The sequence below is a fragment of the Monomorium pharaonis genome, chromosome 1, assembly GCF_013373865.1.
Source record: "Monomorium pharaonis isolate MP-MQ-018 chromosome 1, ASM1337386v2, whole genome shotgun sequence".
Lineage (NCBI taxonomy): Eukaryota > Metazoa > Arthropoda > Insecta > Hymenoptera > Formicidae > Monomorium > Monomorium pharaonis.
Genome location: NC_050467.1, coordinates 26,158,769 through 26,173,269, shown reverse-complemented (window position 1 = coordinate 26,173,269; position 14,501 = coordinate 26,158,769). Strand labels below are relative to the sequence as shown.

At 33.8% G+C, this 14,501-nt stretch overlaps 3 protein-coding genes across 9 annotated transcripts in view; 1 reads left to right on the top strand and 2 right to left on the bottom strand.

Annotated features, from left to right (window-relative positions):
* Window positions 1-497: 497 nt before the first annotated feature.
* Window positions 498-9,989, top strand: LOC105840931 (DNA-directed primase/polymerase protein). Its single transcript, XM_036283062.1, has 4 exons — window positions 498-1,110; window positions 8,069-8,327; window positions 8,746-9,530; window positions 9,690-9,989. Exons 1-4 carry the CDS (start codon window positions 1,052-1,054, stop codon window positions 9,910-9,912), a joined length of 1,326 nt encoding a protein of 441 aa, XP_036138955.1. The 5' UTR covers window positions 498-1,051; the 3' UTR covers window positions 9,913-9,989.
* LOC105828487 (stAR-related lipid transfer protein 7, mitochondrial) lies at window positions 9,819-14,282 on the bottom strand. 7 transcript variants are annotated; one of them, XM_036283053.1, is made up of 7 exons: window positions 13,439-14,259; window positions 13,219-13,367; window positions 12,844-13,112; window positions 12,640-12,767; window positions 11,597-11,736; window positions 11,249-11,518; window positions 9,819-9,981 (listed from the first exon to the last, which is right to left on the bottom strand). In XM_036283053.1, exons 1-7 carry the CDS (start codon window positions 13,843-13,845, stop codon window positions 9,953-9,955), a joined length of 1,392 nt encoding a protein of 463 aa, XP_036138946.1. In that variant the 5' UTR covers window positions 13,846-14,259; the 3' UTR covers window positions 9,819-9,952. The 7 variants fall into 7 exon arrangements, with proteins under 7 accessions (XP_036138946.1, XP_012522289.1, XP_012522292.1 ...); XM_012666835.3 differs by lacking the exon at window positions 9,819-9,981 and adding an exon at window positions 10,128-11,127 and having other exon boundaries at window positions 11,213-11,518; window positions 13,439-14,257; XM_012666838.3 differs by lacking the exon at window positions 9,819-9,981 and adding an exon at window positions 10,128-11,127 and having other exon boundaries at window positions 13,439-14,247.
* The window catches only part of LOC105837396 (LIM domain-binding protein 2), a 156,759-nt gene continuing 153,489 nt past the window's right edge, over window positions 11,232-14,501 (bottom strand). Inside the window, exon 8 of the transcript XR_004962234.1 lies at window positions 11,232-11,243. The gene's annotated coding sequence lies outside the window, so the exon portion shown is untranslated. The remainder of the gene's footprint in view (window positions 11,244-14,501) is intronic.

The following is a 14,501-nucleotide window of genomic DNA, read 5'->3' as shown; positions in this document are numbered from 1 at the left end:
TTGAAGTTTGAAAGAATTTGCATACAATGGATGATTAAAAATTATACGTCGATTGTCGTGCAATATTGCTACACGAATTCACTTGAATAGTTGGCTCGACAGCCAAACTTTCACGTATGACCGGTTTTCTCACAACAGACGCGATGTTGAAATGATCGATGCGATTTAGTTTCTTATTCAAAATTCATAGCCAACGTTCAAATTACGTTAATTCATAAAATAAGTTCCGCTACAACGATAAATTTTCTGATAATAAATTTATAATTTCATCTAATGACGTTTATATTTATTGAGTGATGAAAGATATCTCAGTTGCAAATCAATAACTGCAGGTTTATAAAATTGTGAAAGCGAATAAAGTATAACATAATAAAATCGCTTTTACTTTTTAATTAATATATAACATGTAATTTCCTGTGCAAGTAAACAATTTAAATAACAAAAAATAACGCAAACCTTTGAAAAATACATATACACGTTAACAATATTTTAAGAATTCTCTCTTTTATATAAATATTTGTTTACTATATATAAAATAAATATTTAAACGTAATAATATAAATAGTAATAGTTTAAGATTAACTCATGTATGCATCTTTAAAATTTTATTAAAATTTGTCCACCAGAAACTCTATGCTTGCAACGCTTACGAGCATATTAATCCTTGTTTAATATTTCATAACAATAAGGGTAAACTGATTTCAAGATTCGAGCCTATTAATTGCGATTGTCACAAGAGACCATCATAGAGACCGGGGTTTCCAGATTGAAGATACTGTTCATATAAAAATCGAATGGAGGGAAAGCGCATAGAATATTTTTATATGTAAAAGCGCTTTCTGCGCTTTCCTTCCATTCGACTCTCACGTGAACATGTGTGGACATTAGCTGAAATTGGCGGGAAACGCCACGATCAGCTGTTCCGCTTCTACGGTATATTTACATATCGTGATCGTGAAAGACAATACACTGCACGCTTGAAGTCGTGACAGAACGTGGACAGTAATCGCGCAAATTTCGTTACAATCGCATCAATTTTATTCCGATCGAAATGGTTCCAATTTCCCCGAACAGATTTTACGGCAAGATACAACACAAGCGATCACTATCCAGTGTGAGCATCGTCCACGTATTTTAGGAATGCACTTAGACAGAATTAAGATATATTGTTATTAAGCATAAAACTACTTATCATCTACGGAATGCACTTACAGAGGATTAGAGATATACTCCTAATGTATATTTTCCATTATTCTGTTTTTAAGAAATACTTTACATTGTTCTCCTCTGAGTGTATGGAATTTCCCTTTTTTTCTAGTAAACATAATACGTCATTCTACCCATATAAATAGGGCACCCTTCGACGACAGAGTCAGTTCTCTCAGTTAACAGTTCACAGTACGTAGTACTCAGAATCACGTAGTTATAAGTAATAATTGTAAAAATTTGTGAAATAAAGTTTTTTTTTTATAAGAAGAAAAACGACGATTCTTACAATTGGTGGCAGCGGTGCGGGATAATTAGCAAATAGTGAAAAGTGCTTTTACTTCGAGGACAATATACTAGTTGCACTAGTTACCTCCGAGGAGGACCCGAAGATTATCCTGCTGTATCGAACTCAACGGGGACAGACTGGCGTGGACAGAGTACAGAGGGGTAAGAGAAATAATTGCCTCTGAAACGGAATCAAGCGAGGGTAGCAATATTCTAGAATCAAGAATTTTCGTTACCGCTCCAATGTCGCGCGCACAGAGTCCTAACCGCGAGCAAACGCTCACTTTCAACATATTAACCGACAAAATGCTCGAAATGACAGACGCAATAAGAGAACTCAAAAATCAAATAACGGAAATTAAAATAAACGGACATGCGAATCAAATTCCATTGCAAACGACAAGAGAAGAGACTGTTGAACCTGAAAACATTATAAAAAATTACAATAAAGTTATGCAACTAATTCCGGAATTTGATGGAAATAATGTGGAAACCTTTATAAACCACATACAAACAGCAGTAAAACGATTAGCAGTCGATCAACATGAGCTGCTTCTCTGTAGCATTGTGGCACAGAAACTCACGGGAAGAGCAAAAAACTCAATTAGAACAGACACTACGCCAAACTTTCCACAGTTTTACGAAAAACTGAGATATCTTTACGGCAAAGCACAGAATATCTCCGCTTTAGAAGTGCAAAGAGACACCTGCATCCAACGTCAGAGCGAGTCCATCGATGAATTCATAAATAGATTTCTTCGCATACATGATGAAATCATTCACGCAGTAAATTCACAGGGCACTGGCATCGCAACTATTTGTGTACAGGAACAGCTATACCAGCAGAAAGCTGTGGAAGTGTTTCGCCGCAACGTAAAACCTGAGATTGGTGATCATTTGTATTGTTTTGAGTTCAGCCTGCTCAACGAGGCATTCTCCAAAGCGAGAGCCTTCGAGGGAGAGCTCCGACTAAGAAAAATGCGAATGCAACGCTATGAATCTTCAAAAAGATTCTCTCAAGAAAAAACACGGTTTCAACCCAAGGAATGCAGCTATTGTAAGAAGCGTGGACATGAAGAAAAGGAGTGCAGAACGAAGGCATTCCACCTGCAAAAGGGACAGCAAAATTTTCGCGAGCGCCAACATCCCAATCAACCACCGGACCGAGCATCGCATCATTTGTATGCAGCCAATCAGGACCTAAACAACAGCAACGACGAGAAGTCTACCAAGGACCCGGCGGCACGTACGTCAGAGCACCCAGAATTAAATTGAAGATTCCAGGTTTCAAAGATACTATTTTCTTAGTAGATACAGGTTCAGACATATCTTTAATACATGAAATGTTTATTGAAAATCATAACTTACTAAAGTTAGACGCAATAATTGTATCTGGAGTCACTACGCACTCCATAAAAACTAAATACGCGGTAGTAGTAGAGGTATTTGAAAAGAAACATACATTTCATGTATTAGATGATCATTCGCCAGTACAGCATCAGGGAATACTAGGTATTGATTTTCTCACAGCAAACAATTTTATATTTTCAAACGAGCGACTAATTCTAAGCGGAAAAGAATTTAAAAGGTGCGATAAACCGCATCCCGATAACGTGAAAAGAAAACAAGACGTGTTAGTAATATTCAAAGATGACACTGGAGCGATCACGAGAATGAATGACTCTAACAAACCTATATTGCCGTCACACTTACATTCTGAGATAAAAGGCATTGAAAGTTTTTACGAGACATCAATCTATCCCATTTCAGAAAAGATATTAGATAACACGCGTTTAGAACTATTGAAGGAAAATACCCGTCTTTCACATATTCAAGAACATTCCAGCGAGATCTGGGATATCATAACGGAATTCCATGATATTTTTACCTTACCAGGAGACCCTCTTCCTCTTACTAAATTAATTGAACACGAAATTAAAACCTCGGACGAAATTCCTGTTAACACAAAACAATATCGTTATCCTCCAATACACCAAGAGGAAATTAAGAAACAGATTAAAGACATGCTTGCAAAGGGAATTATACAGGAATCAGATTCACCTTATAATTCACCCCTTTGGATTGTACCTAAAAAGCAGGATGCTTCTGGTAAACCCAAATGGAGATTAGTAATAGATTTTAGAAAACTTAATGAAAAGACCATTCAAGACGCTTATCCGCTTCCAAATATAGACGAAATATTAGATCAGTTAGGTAATGCGCGATATTTTTCTGCTTTTGATCTGGCATCGGGTTTCCATCAAATCGGCATGCATCCCAAAGACATTCAGAAAACAGCCTTTTCTACTCCAAACGGACATTATGAATACACTCGAATGCCCTTCGGTTTAAAAAATGCACCTCCTACCTTTCAAAGAATGATGAATCGGGGCTTAAAGGGATTAATTGGTAATAATTGCTTAGTTTATATAGACGACATAATAGTTTATGGAAAAACAATCGAAGAGCATAACAAAAATTTAAGAATATTATTTGAAAGACTTAGACAGGTCGGGCTAAAATTACAACCCGATAAGTGCGAATACCTCAAACCGGAACTTGAATATTTAGGGCACGTTATTTCGGAACAAGGCATACAACCTAACCCTAATCGAATCGAGAAGGTAAAAACTTACCCAGTACCAAGAAATCCGAAAGAAATCAAACAATTCCTTGGGCTAGTCGGTTACTACCGTAAATTTATCAAAGACTTTTCCAAGATAGCGAAACCGTTAACACGATTACTCCAAAAATCCTCAACCTTTCAATGGACTAACGAACAACAACATTCTTTTGAATCTCTCAAATCCAAGTTAATAACGCAACCTGTATTATCTTATCCTGACTGGAACAGACCGTTTGTTTTGACCACTGACGCATCTAATGAGGCCATCGGGGCAATACTCTCACAAGGAACAATAGGCAAAGACAAGCCATTGGCTTTTGCCTCTAGAACGCTTAATAAAGCAGAGACTCGATATAGCACTACGGAAAAAGAATTACTCGCGATTGTATGGGCGACAAAACATTTTAGACAATATTTATACGGAAAAAAATTTACAATCGTAACGGACCATAAACCTTTAGTCTGGCTAATGAACGTGAAAGATCCTAACTCCAGATTAATGAGATGGAGACTTAAATTAGAAGAATTCGATTACGAAATTGTTTATAAACCGGGAAAAACTAATACTAACGCCGACGGACTGTCACGAATTCCAGTAAATGCAATCGATTCCTATCTTTCCGATGAAGATATCGAACACATATTATCAGACATAATAAAAGAGAAACGCGAAATTAAGATTGCTTTTAACAAAGATCCAGTTCCGGGATGGTTAAATATTGATCCGAAATCTGTCTCCTTGGAAAATCTCTTAACTTTAATATCACCAATCATTGAGGATACAAATGCTGATCCTGACAAATGGACGTTATATTTCATAGGACCTATTAATACCAAGACACGAAACACTATAGACGCTTTAATTAACACGTACAACTTGCAGTCTAAAACTAAGACGATAATAGAAGAACGACCGTCTCAATGGTTTGAAGATAAGTTTCCACTACCAACTCCAACGAACGAATACTTACCTGAAAACGATTACGAAATACAAAAGGGACCATCATCTTCTCCCTCAATTCCATCCTCATCCAAACCAAAAATGAATAAACAAATAATAGTAAGAAATCAAGTCGGTAGGCAAACCAATAAAACAATACTATTTATCGAAACCCCTCCTGAAATTACTAGAGAAAACGAAGTTTATGTATCTCCTCACGCAACTCACAGACAATTAAGTATTCAACTACATGACTTTTTAACTGAGAACGATCATCATCTAAATATAATACACGATCAGAAGGAAGTTAGTAAATTGATTTCAGTTATCGACGAATATTATCTTGGAGACAAATTATACATTTACGTTTCTCAGTATCTTCCAGAAATTAAAAATAAAAATGAAATTATATCGGATGCACATTCCGGCATATTAGGCGGTCATTATTCAACAGAAAAGACGCTTCAAAAGATTAGACAAAAATACAATTGGCCAAACATAACTGTTGACGTCAAAGAATTCATTGACAAGTGTGAATTATGTCAACTCAACAAGCCAGGTACTCAAAAACCTTACATCTATTCTTCTCCTGATATCCCACAAACTCCAAATGACAAAATATCCATCGATATCATGGGACCGTTTGAAATAACAAACAGAGGAAACCGGTATATCCTTGTTACCCAAGACTACCTGACACGATATATTCTCGTAGAACCTCTAGTAGATAAATCTACGGCCGCGATTATTAGAGCCTTGTGGTACTCCTGGCTCAGATATTTCGGAAAACCTAAAGAACTACTTTCCGATAACGCTTTAGAATTTACTTCTAACGAATTTAAGACACTTTGTGATAAATTGCATGTAAAACACGTACTAACTTCAGTTTATCACCCGCAATCGAACGGAAAAAATGAGAGATCACACTTAATACTAACCGAATATATTAGACATTACATTAACGAACAAGAGCAATGGGATATGATACTACCCCAAGCAATGCTCACATACAATTGCACAGTTAATAAAAATACAGGCTATACGCCTTACGAGTTACAATTCGGTAGGGAACCAAATCACATCTTCAGTGAAGAAGATGAAAGGGTAACCCTTCAAAAACAAATTGAAGACTCACGTTTTCAACACGAAAATAAATTGGAAGAAGCGCGTAGGAGCATACGCGACTATCAAAATTCCAATATTCCTATCAAAAATTACGTACCAATTGAAAGCAATGAGTTGATTCTTGTAAAGAATTTCAATGCCAAGTCATTCGAGCCACAATGGAAAGGTCCTTTTCCTGTTGTTCGACATGACAAATTCATAACATATCATATTAGAGAAAACGGAGAAATTAAACAATATCACAGAAGTGATATTAAACCTTTCGTTTCAGGCAACGGGAATGGATCTGATACGAATCATTCCGATACTTCTTCTCCTGATTCCCCAGGGTCATCTTACTGACAATGTAGAGAGAGAGAAGTTCAAGATCGCTCAGCTAGATGATAGTGAAGTAATTTACCTTGAAACTTTAGATAAAGTAAAATTATACCACGAACAATGGAAGATTGTAGTAGGATATGATTTATCGGATTTAGAGAAAAACTTTGCTATACTTAAAAAAGCGTATACTGATTTACTTAACCATTATTGTGTTAGTGAAAGGAAATGGATATGTTCCTCCCAAAAACGAATAACTAAGCGATTAGATCAACTAAGCGAAATAGAAAACGAAGTAGAGAACGTTCAATATTTAGCCGGATTTCAAAAGTTAAATAGAACCAAGCGCGGATTATTTAATTTTATAGGTGAAGTCAGCAAAACATTATTTGGAACTTTAGATGATACCGACGCGACCTATTATAATAACGAGCTAGATAAATTGTATGCGAATCAGAAAAATGTACAACTAAGTACATGCAAATTCAAAACACTTTATGGATCCAACTCCATACAAATCGGGATTGGATTGGTATAGCTCCAAAAGAAGAGCTGGTGCATGTACTTTGTTCCGATAAAATACCTCGTAGCGCACGAGTCTTTCGAAATTTTATACTTCATTTAGAACCAGATTGTACAGTAATTTCCAATACAGCTACTTTAAAACCTGACAATATAGCTGTAGACGAAATCGAAATACACAAGACTATTCATTTAATAGATCAAAAATCAATTAATGAGACACTCTTTCAATATCAATTAACAGATATACCTATGGACTTAATAAAAGAAACTCATATTGAACCGGAACGATTGCAAACTTTAGGCAAAACTTTAGAAGAATTAGATAACATAGCGGAACGAATATCAACACATCAAAGAACCATTACATGGAAAGAAAAATTTATGTATTATCTTCAATTGGCAGGATATATAGCCCTTGGCTCTGTCCTGTTTGTATTTCTTTATAAAATCGGATTATTTTCAAGCATTATTTATCTATTGAAACAGCTGTGTGGAAATTGCTATAATCAGTGCAGCTTTGGAAATCGCGCACCTACGCAACATGTACATTACACGCCTCATGCTCTACATGTTAATAATGAACTAGAACCAGCAATTAGACGATTAGTCCGAACCAAAATTTGAATAAACCTCAAATTTCTTTATAAGGAGGGAGGTGTGAGCATCGTCCACGTATTTTAGGAATGCACTTAGACAGAATTAAGATATATTGTTATTAAGCATAAAACTACTTATCATCTACGGAATGCACTTACAGAGGATTAGAGATATACTCCTAATGTATATTTTCCATTATTCTGTTTTTAAGAAATACTTTACATTGTTCTCCTCTGAGTGTATGGAATTTCCCTTTTTTTCTAGTAAACATAATACGTCATTCTACCCATATAAATAGGGCACCCTTCGACGACAGAGTCAGTTCTCTCAGTTAACAGTTCACAGTACGTAGTACTCAGAATCACGTAGTTATAAGTAATAATTGTAAAAATTTGTGAAATAAAGTTTTTTTTTTATAAGAAGAAAAACGACGATTCTTACACCAGGTCTAACATTTGCTGGGTGAAACAGTATCGGGTTATGCCTTCGCACATATTAGGCCCGACTCAGTATTGGCAGGAGTTTTACAAACAGGCTGATGCACTGGCTGCGGCTGCCGAACACAGCACCAGAACGGACACGCTATGCACCTTCGTGTACGAGCGGCCCAGTGACGGTGGTCGCAGATTCGTCGTTGTGCATCCGGAGGTCTATTGGTGGTATTACAAAATCAAGCCACAAGAAGAGAGATGCTCGTACGAGGTGAGCATGCCGAACAACAGTGTAGAAGAACATTTAAATGTTTATCTTGGATGTAAAAGAGACATCTGCTTTAGATTCCAAGGATAATAATCCCTTTCCACTTTAATCACCTTTTAAGTATTATTAGAATTCTAGTCTTTATTTATCGAACATAAATATATTTATGTAATTATGCTTAATTTAAGTAAAGTTTGAGAGAATTTATTCTAATATGCATAAAGTTTTTTTTCTATTCAAAATTTTAATTGTATCGTGTACAATCAATTCTAAAATATTGTGAATTATTTGACAATAAGTGTTAATATAAGTGATATATTTTAATATATAAATGTGTATTTATACTTTATATTTTTTATGTACACATATAAAGAATTAAAAATGCATAGCACCTTACAGAAAATTATTATAACTCCAACAGATAATACCAAAGAATTCACCATGTTGGTTATACTTGGACTTAGAATATCCACTTGAGCTAAATCCACTTTGTAATGGACCACGCATGACCAAGACGCTGATAGATATCATACGAGCGTACTTGCTCAATCATTATCATCTGTTATGCGACAGAAGTAACTTTCTAATATTGGATTCTACGTCCATTAAGAAATTCAGCAGGCACGTGATTTTTACTATGAAAGATATGGCATTTAAGGACAACTCACATGTTGGAAAGTTTATTAAAACCATATGCAACGATATTCTGCTTTACTTGAGGTCAGACATGCCAATACATGGAATTCTGAATCACTTTAACAAGGCAGATATTCAGGAGATGTTAGTGATGACACAACATGGTGAAAAATTGTTTATTGATAATGGCGTTTATACGAAGAATAGACATTTCAGACTGTATCTATCTACCAAATGGGGAAAACAATCATACCTAACAGTCTCTGCAGATTGTGTGCACAACGCAGTGAACAAGTGCAAAGAGAAGGAGCTAGGAATCTTCCTGGATTCTCTGATATCGTATTTTCCAAACAAGCAGAATTTAATTCTACTCGAATTTGTTAATCGAAGCGACGTAAAAGCTCAACTTTACTTGAAAACACCAATGCGATCCATTAAAAGCGAGGAAAACGACCAGACCTCACCATATCCTGAGATAGATAGGTACATTCGCAGTCTCATTGACCCTGGCAAGATACGTATTGTTAGGTATTTGGAAAAAACACTGAGATATGAAATTTACGGCAACAGGTAATTATAACTGTAATCTATAATCAAATACTTACAAAATCTCTTATTTTTCTATAATATGTATATACATATATACATATGTATATATATATATATATATATATATATGCATCTTGTTAAACAGACAGCACATAGTATAATACTTACATTATTTAACAGGTACTGTGAAAACATTGGCAGGTATCATAAAAGCAATAATGTATATTGGATTGTGGATTTAAATACAAAACAGATATTTCAGAAATGTCACGATGAGGATTGCTCAGGTTTTACATCTACACCGAAGAATTTACCAGAAGAGATTTTATTTCAATTAGACATAGAAGGTGACACTTTTATGTCTCATGCAATAATAGATGAAAATAATATAAAAAGGATATAAAGATTATATACGTTTTTATAAATATATAACTTGTATTTTTTTAAAAATATATAAACGTTTTTATTTGTCCTGCAAAATAAATTTATTTTTTAGCATATCTTTCTGTAATGCCCCTTGATAAATGATTAAAAAATGATATGTAAATATATATATATATATATATATATATATATATATATATATATATATATGAAAAGTAGATATAAAGTTCATTATTTATTATTACCTTCAAATGGTTAACGTATATAATTTATTTACATGACATAATTATAATTTTTGTAATCATTATTACACAGTTCAAAAAGTGTAACAACATTATTTTTATATGTGTATAAATATATGTTAAATATATTTATATGTATTTACACTATGTGTACATGTTTATATTATATATTATATATACAATACAAAACACTAAGATATATTTGTATACTATATACATATATACTTTTTATGCCTCCAAAATGACAAAGACAAAAGTTTGCTCAGCTATAATAACAAAATTTTACTAATGTTTCTTAGAATCAAGTCTGGAATTTAATAGCAATAAAAAAACTTTATTAATTAATTAAAAAATTTGAAAAAATATAAGATTAAAAAGAGACTAAAATTTTTATTATGATAAATTGCACTTGTAACACACACACACACACACACACACACACACACACACACACACAGACACACAAACACAGTGAATAAATGAGTTAAAGAATATATAGATATACACATATACAAATACATCTTACATGTATTTTGTGTTTAGTGATACCATAAATTCAAGTTTGCTTTGTACAATATACTTTTATACTACATAAATTATATCAATTAAGCAGAGCTCTCGACATGTTGCATTCCACAGTCTAAAAATTAGATTACATTCTGCTTACTCTTATTAATTATCTTACGACACAATACAAATTTGATGAACAAATGAACTAAAGATGATGACATGTTTAATCAGTCTCATTTCTTGATTAATATTTTTGTTTCTTTTTTTTATAAAAAATGGAAACCATACTTTTTAAAAACGGAAGGTAAATAGTTAACGTATTCATAATTTCATTCTTATTATCTATCCATGTGTGAAATCACATATTATCCAATATACGTTAATAAAATGTCACTTGTTCCACAATGTCATCGGTGAATATGTTCAATAGCTTTATCAGCAGATTATTGTTTCCTCCATGCGAAATCACGTTAAAACATCTACTAGTCAAAAGTTACTACGTTAAATCTATATGTCAAAAATCCAAAAATGCAAATAATTTTGTAAGATAGAAATAATGCAATAAACCTTGCTCTTCTTTGGGTGTAGCAGTGGTATCCTTACTTTCATTTTCCGTCAAATCAGGATCTTGTGCGCCATGCGTTAAATCTAATTGGTTAGTACTGTTAGTAGGATCGTCCTGTTGATCTTTATAGTCTCTCATTGATTTTTTATTGCTCTTTAATTTATCTTCTATATCAAGTTTGATTTGCTCTTTGGAAACGTTCTCTTCAGACAAAGTAAGATTACTGTCGGATGTATTCTTTTTTATCAGTTTATATTTTTTGTAATCCTTTGAGGCCTGTCTCATACGAATGAGAAAATCTGGTAAACCTAAAATAATTGTTAGAATTAGTGATATATTATAAATGCATTGAAAGTTTTTCAATTTATTTCACTATTGTGACAAACCTCTCAATGCTACCCATGCAGTGACAGCAGATGGTACAGCAACACCAGGATCGTCAAAGTAAGTGAGTCCAAACTCTATACCTGGCTCATGGAAATTTGTGTAAGGCTTTATCACCATGTATGACCAATATGTCTTGACTCTGTTACATAAAAATATTAACTTATTAATTATTTATTAATAAAAAAGAAATAATTTTCTCTTATTTTAATGTTTAATTTTACTACACTCTTTTCAACTACTTACAAGAGAAGATCCTCAATTCGAAAATTATGAAGCTTGAGCAATACAAAGAGAATATACTAATGTGTAATAAACTATTTTTTTGCTACCTGAATTCATCTTGAAGGGATAACATCAACTTATAAAAATTAGTTATTTTTGTTTTATTTACAAAAAAGGAGATGGAACAAAATTTCATGGAAAAAGTTCATTTTTTTTAAACAAGATTTAACGACTAATTTGTCAACAAAACTTATAAAATCGTAATTAATAATAAAACAGTAACAAAAATGGGTCAAATTTTAGAGTAATTTTTTTTTTCAGACTGAATTTGGCCAGCAAAAAATACAATTTTTTAGTACATATTAAGATATTTTTTATGTATTGCTATGATAAAGTTTTATATTTTTTAAAAATTCCCACATTGGGAATCTACTCTATTAGTTACTAAATTAATTATTGAGGTAAATAATTTAATGATAAAATACTAAAAAATATTGAGTCAAGAATTGAATCAATCAACTTATGTCCATTTTTATCAATTTTTAATTTTTAAAACTAGAAAAGAATAGAATAAACCGAGATTAAAATTAATATACTTCGGTAGAAAAAAACATTAAAAATTTCTTTATATATTCACAAATCAAAAGTTAGGACACGCTTGCATTTTTCTTGCATTTCATGAAAGGTATAACAAATTTACAAACATCTTTTGTAAGGTGCTAAAAAATTACATAGTACATTTCCAAACTTTTTTTGCCTGCAGTGTAAACACATAATGTAGATAGACTCTTGAATGTTGTATGTCGACTGTCTTATATACCTATAAATTCCTCGTCTTTCTGGTACATCAGGATGTTCTGTCACTCGACTGACAATGACTACAAGACCCTTCTCTTTATCCACCACCCATCGTCGTTGATATACATAATCTCTGTTAGAAAATAATTTCTGCACAAAATCAAATTAATAAATCATTAAGTGAAAAAAACTCATTAAAAAAGACTATATATTATGCTACACCTACAGGCCAAATCATTTCCCAATGGATAACATCAGTGCTGCGATTAACAGATGATTCAGACTTTGGATCAGTCTCGATAATTTGTAATTCTTGAGCAGTAGGATCCCATTGCTTTCTGTAATCTACATCAATTTGTACTTGCAGAAAATCCTCGGCAGTAACGTCGGAAAATGAACCGTATACTTTGTAGGCAAATAATCCACCCGAATCAGGCTCTATTTTCCTCCATATTAACATATCCTGTCGCTCAATAAAAGGTTGCCAGCCATCTACTGCACACATTTTGTATCACATATAAATTTAACATAAATACAGAGATATCTTATATATAAACAAAAAATATTTCAATATTAAATAATTTACCAAATAAAAACTTACAATCTTCATTAGAAGCAGAAGGCTGAACTCCACATTTACAATATTTTACATCAGGCTGTATGGTATCAATAATAATGCGCAAATGACACTTTGCACAGACTACTGTAGAATCTCTTAATCTATAAATACCTTCAATTTCACAATTATACCTGCAATATAAAATATCGAAAAGGATTATTTTTAGATTATTTGCATATTTTGTTTTCTAACAAGCAATCACCTATAAATTTCTTCGTCGCTTATTCTATTACAATCCCAATTGTAAACGCTGATGCCAGCTGCGCTTATTAGAAAACTCTTGGCGTTCTTGGCGAGTCTGAGCCTCCATAGCCGCATGAACTCTCTTAGTGCCACCTCGTCCCATATCCTTGTGTAAAGGTGAAACACCTGTATGCACCTTCTAATTCGCTGAGCCGCCACAAATTCAAACTGCCTCTTGCAGGCCTGGGCTACCTGCGTGCCCTGCTCCCGGAACCACGAGCTTATCTTCTTGCGATAATTGCCGAGCAGCTTGCCGCGACCTTGCGTCTTCGGACCGCAGTGCTGCAAAACAAGTGCTAACCTGCTGTTGTTACTGCTGGGACTAAATTTCCTGAGAACATGACCGGTCAGCTTCCACGTGTACATCGTTCGTTCTCGACTACGAATTCCTCGCACGGAGAGCGATCAGTTCATCCGTCGTCTCATTTACGAATCTCGGGATCTATAGATAAGTGTCGCGAACTCGTGACGACGATTGCTGCGTAACACCTTCTTATGCTCCGGTTCCCGACCTCGATTTTTTTCTATTCACCGTCGCCGATAAAAGAAATATCACACGAGAAGTGTCGTCTTTTTTCCCCAGATCAGGACATACCTGATCAGTCGTCGTGAAGCTAATTATACCAGGTATCTGCGACCGTCGTCGTCGTCGTCCGCGACACATAACCGCGCATACATAACCATTGATCGCAAGAGGACGAGGAGTCGAGGACACGGCGAAGGAGCGGAGCAATTGCGCGAGCATGTGCTCGATGCAGTGTTCCCAACTCCTGAAAAAATAATCCGCTAAATTCGATTTAAAATACCGCTAGAAAAAAATCGCGCCAGATATATTATGTATAAAATATATTGCTAGAAAACTGCCAGATATATATACATATATATGTATGTATAATAGAATGTGTATGATAAACCATCAGTTATTATTTAAATATAAATATTATATAAATATATATGTTGTTAATTTCTCTAAACCTTTACAATATTATTTTTTAGATATATATTATTTTACACGACATTTT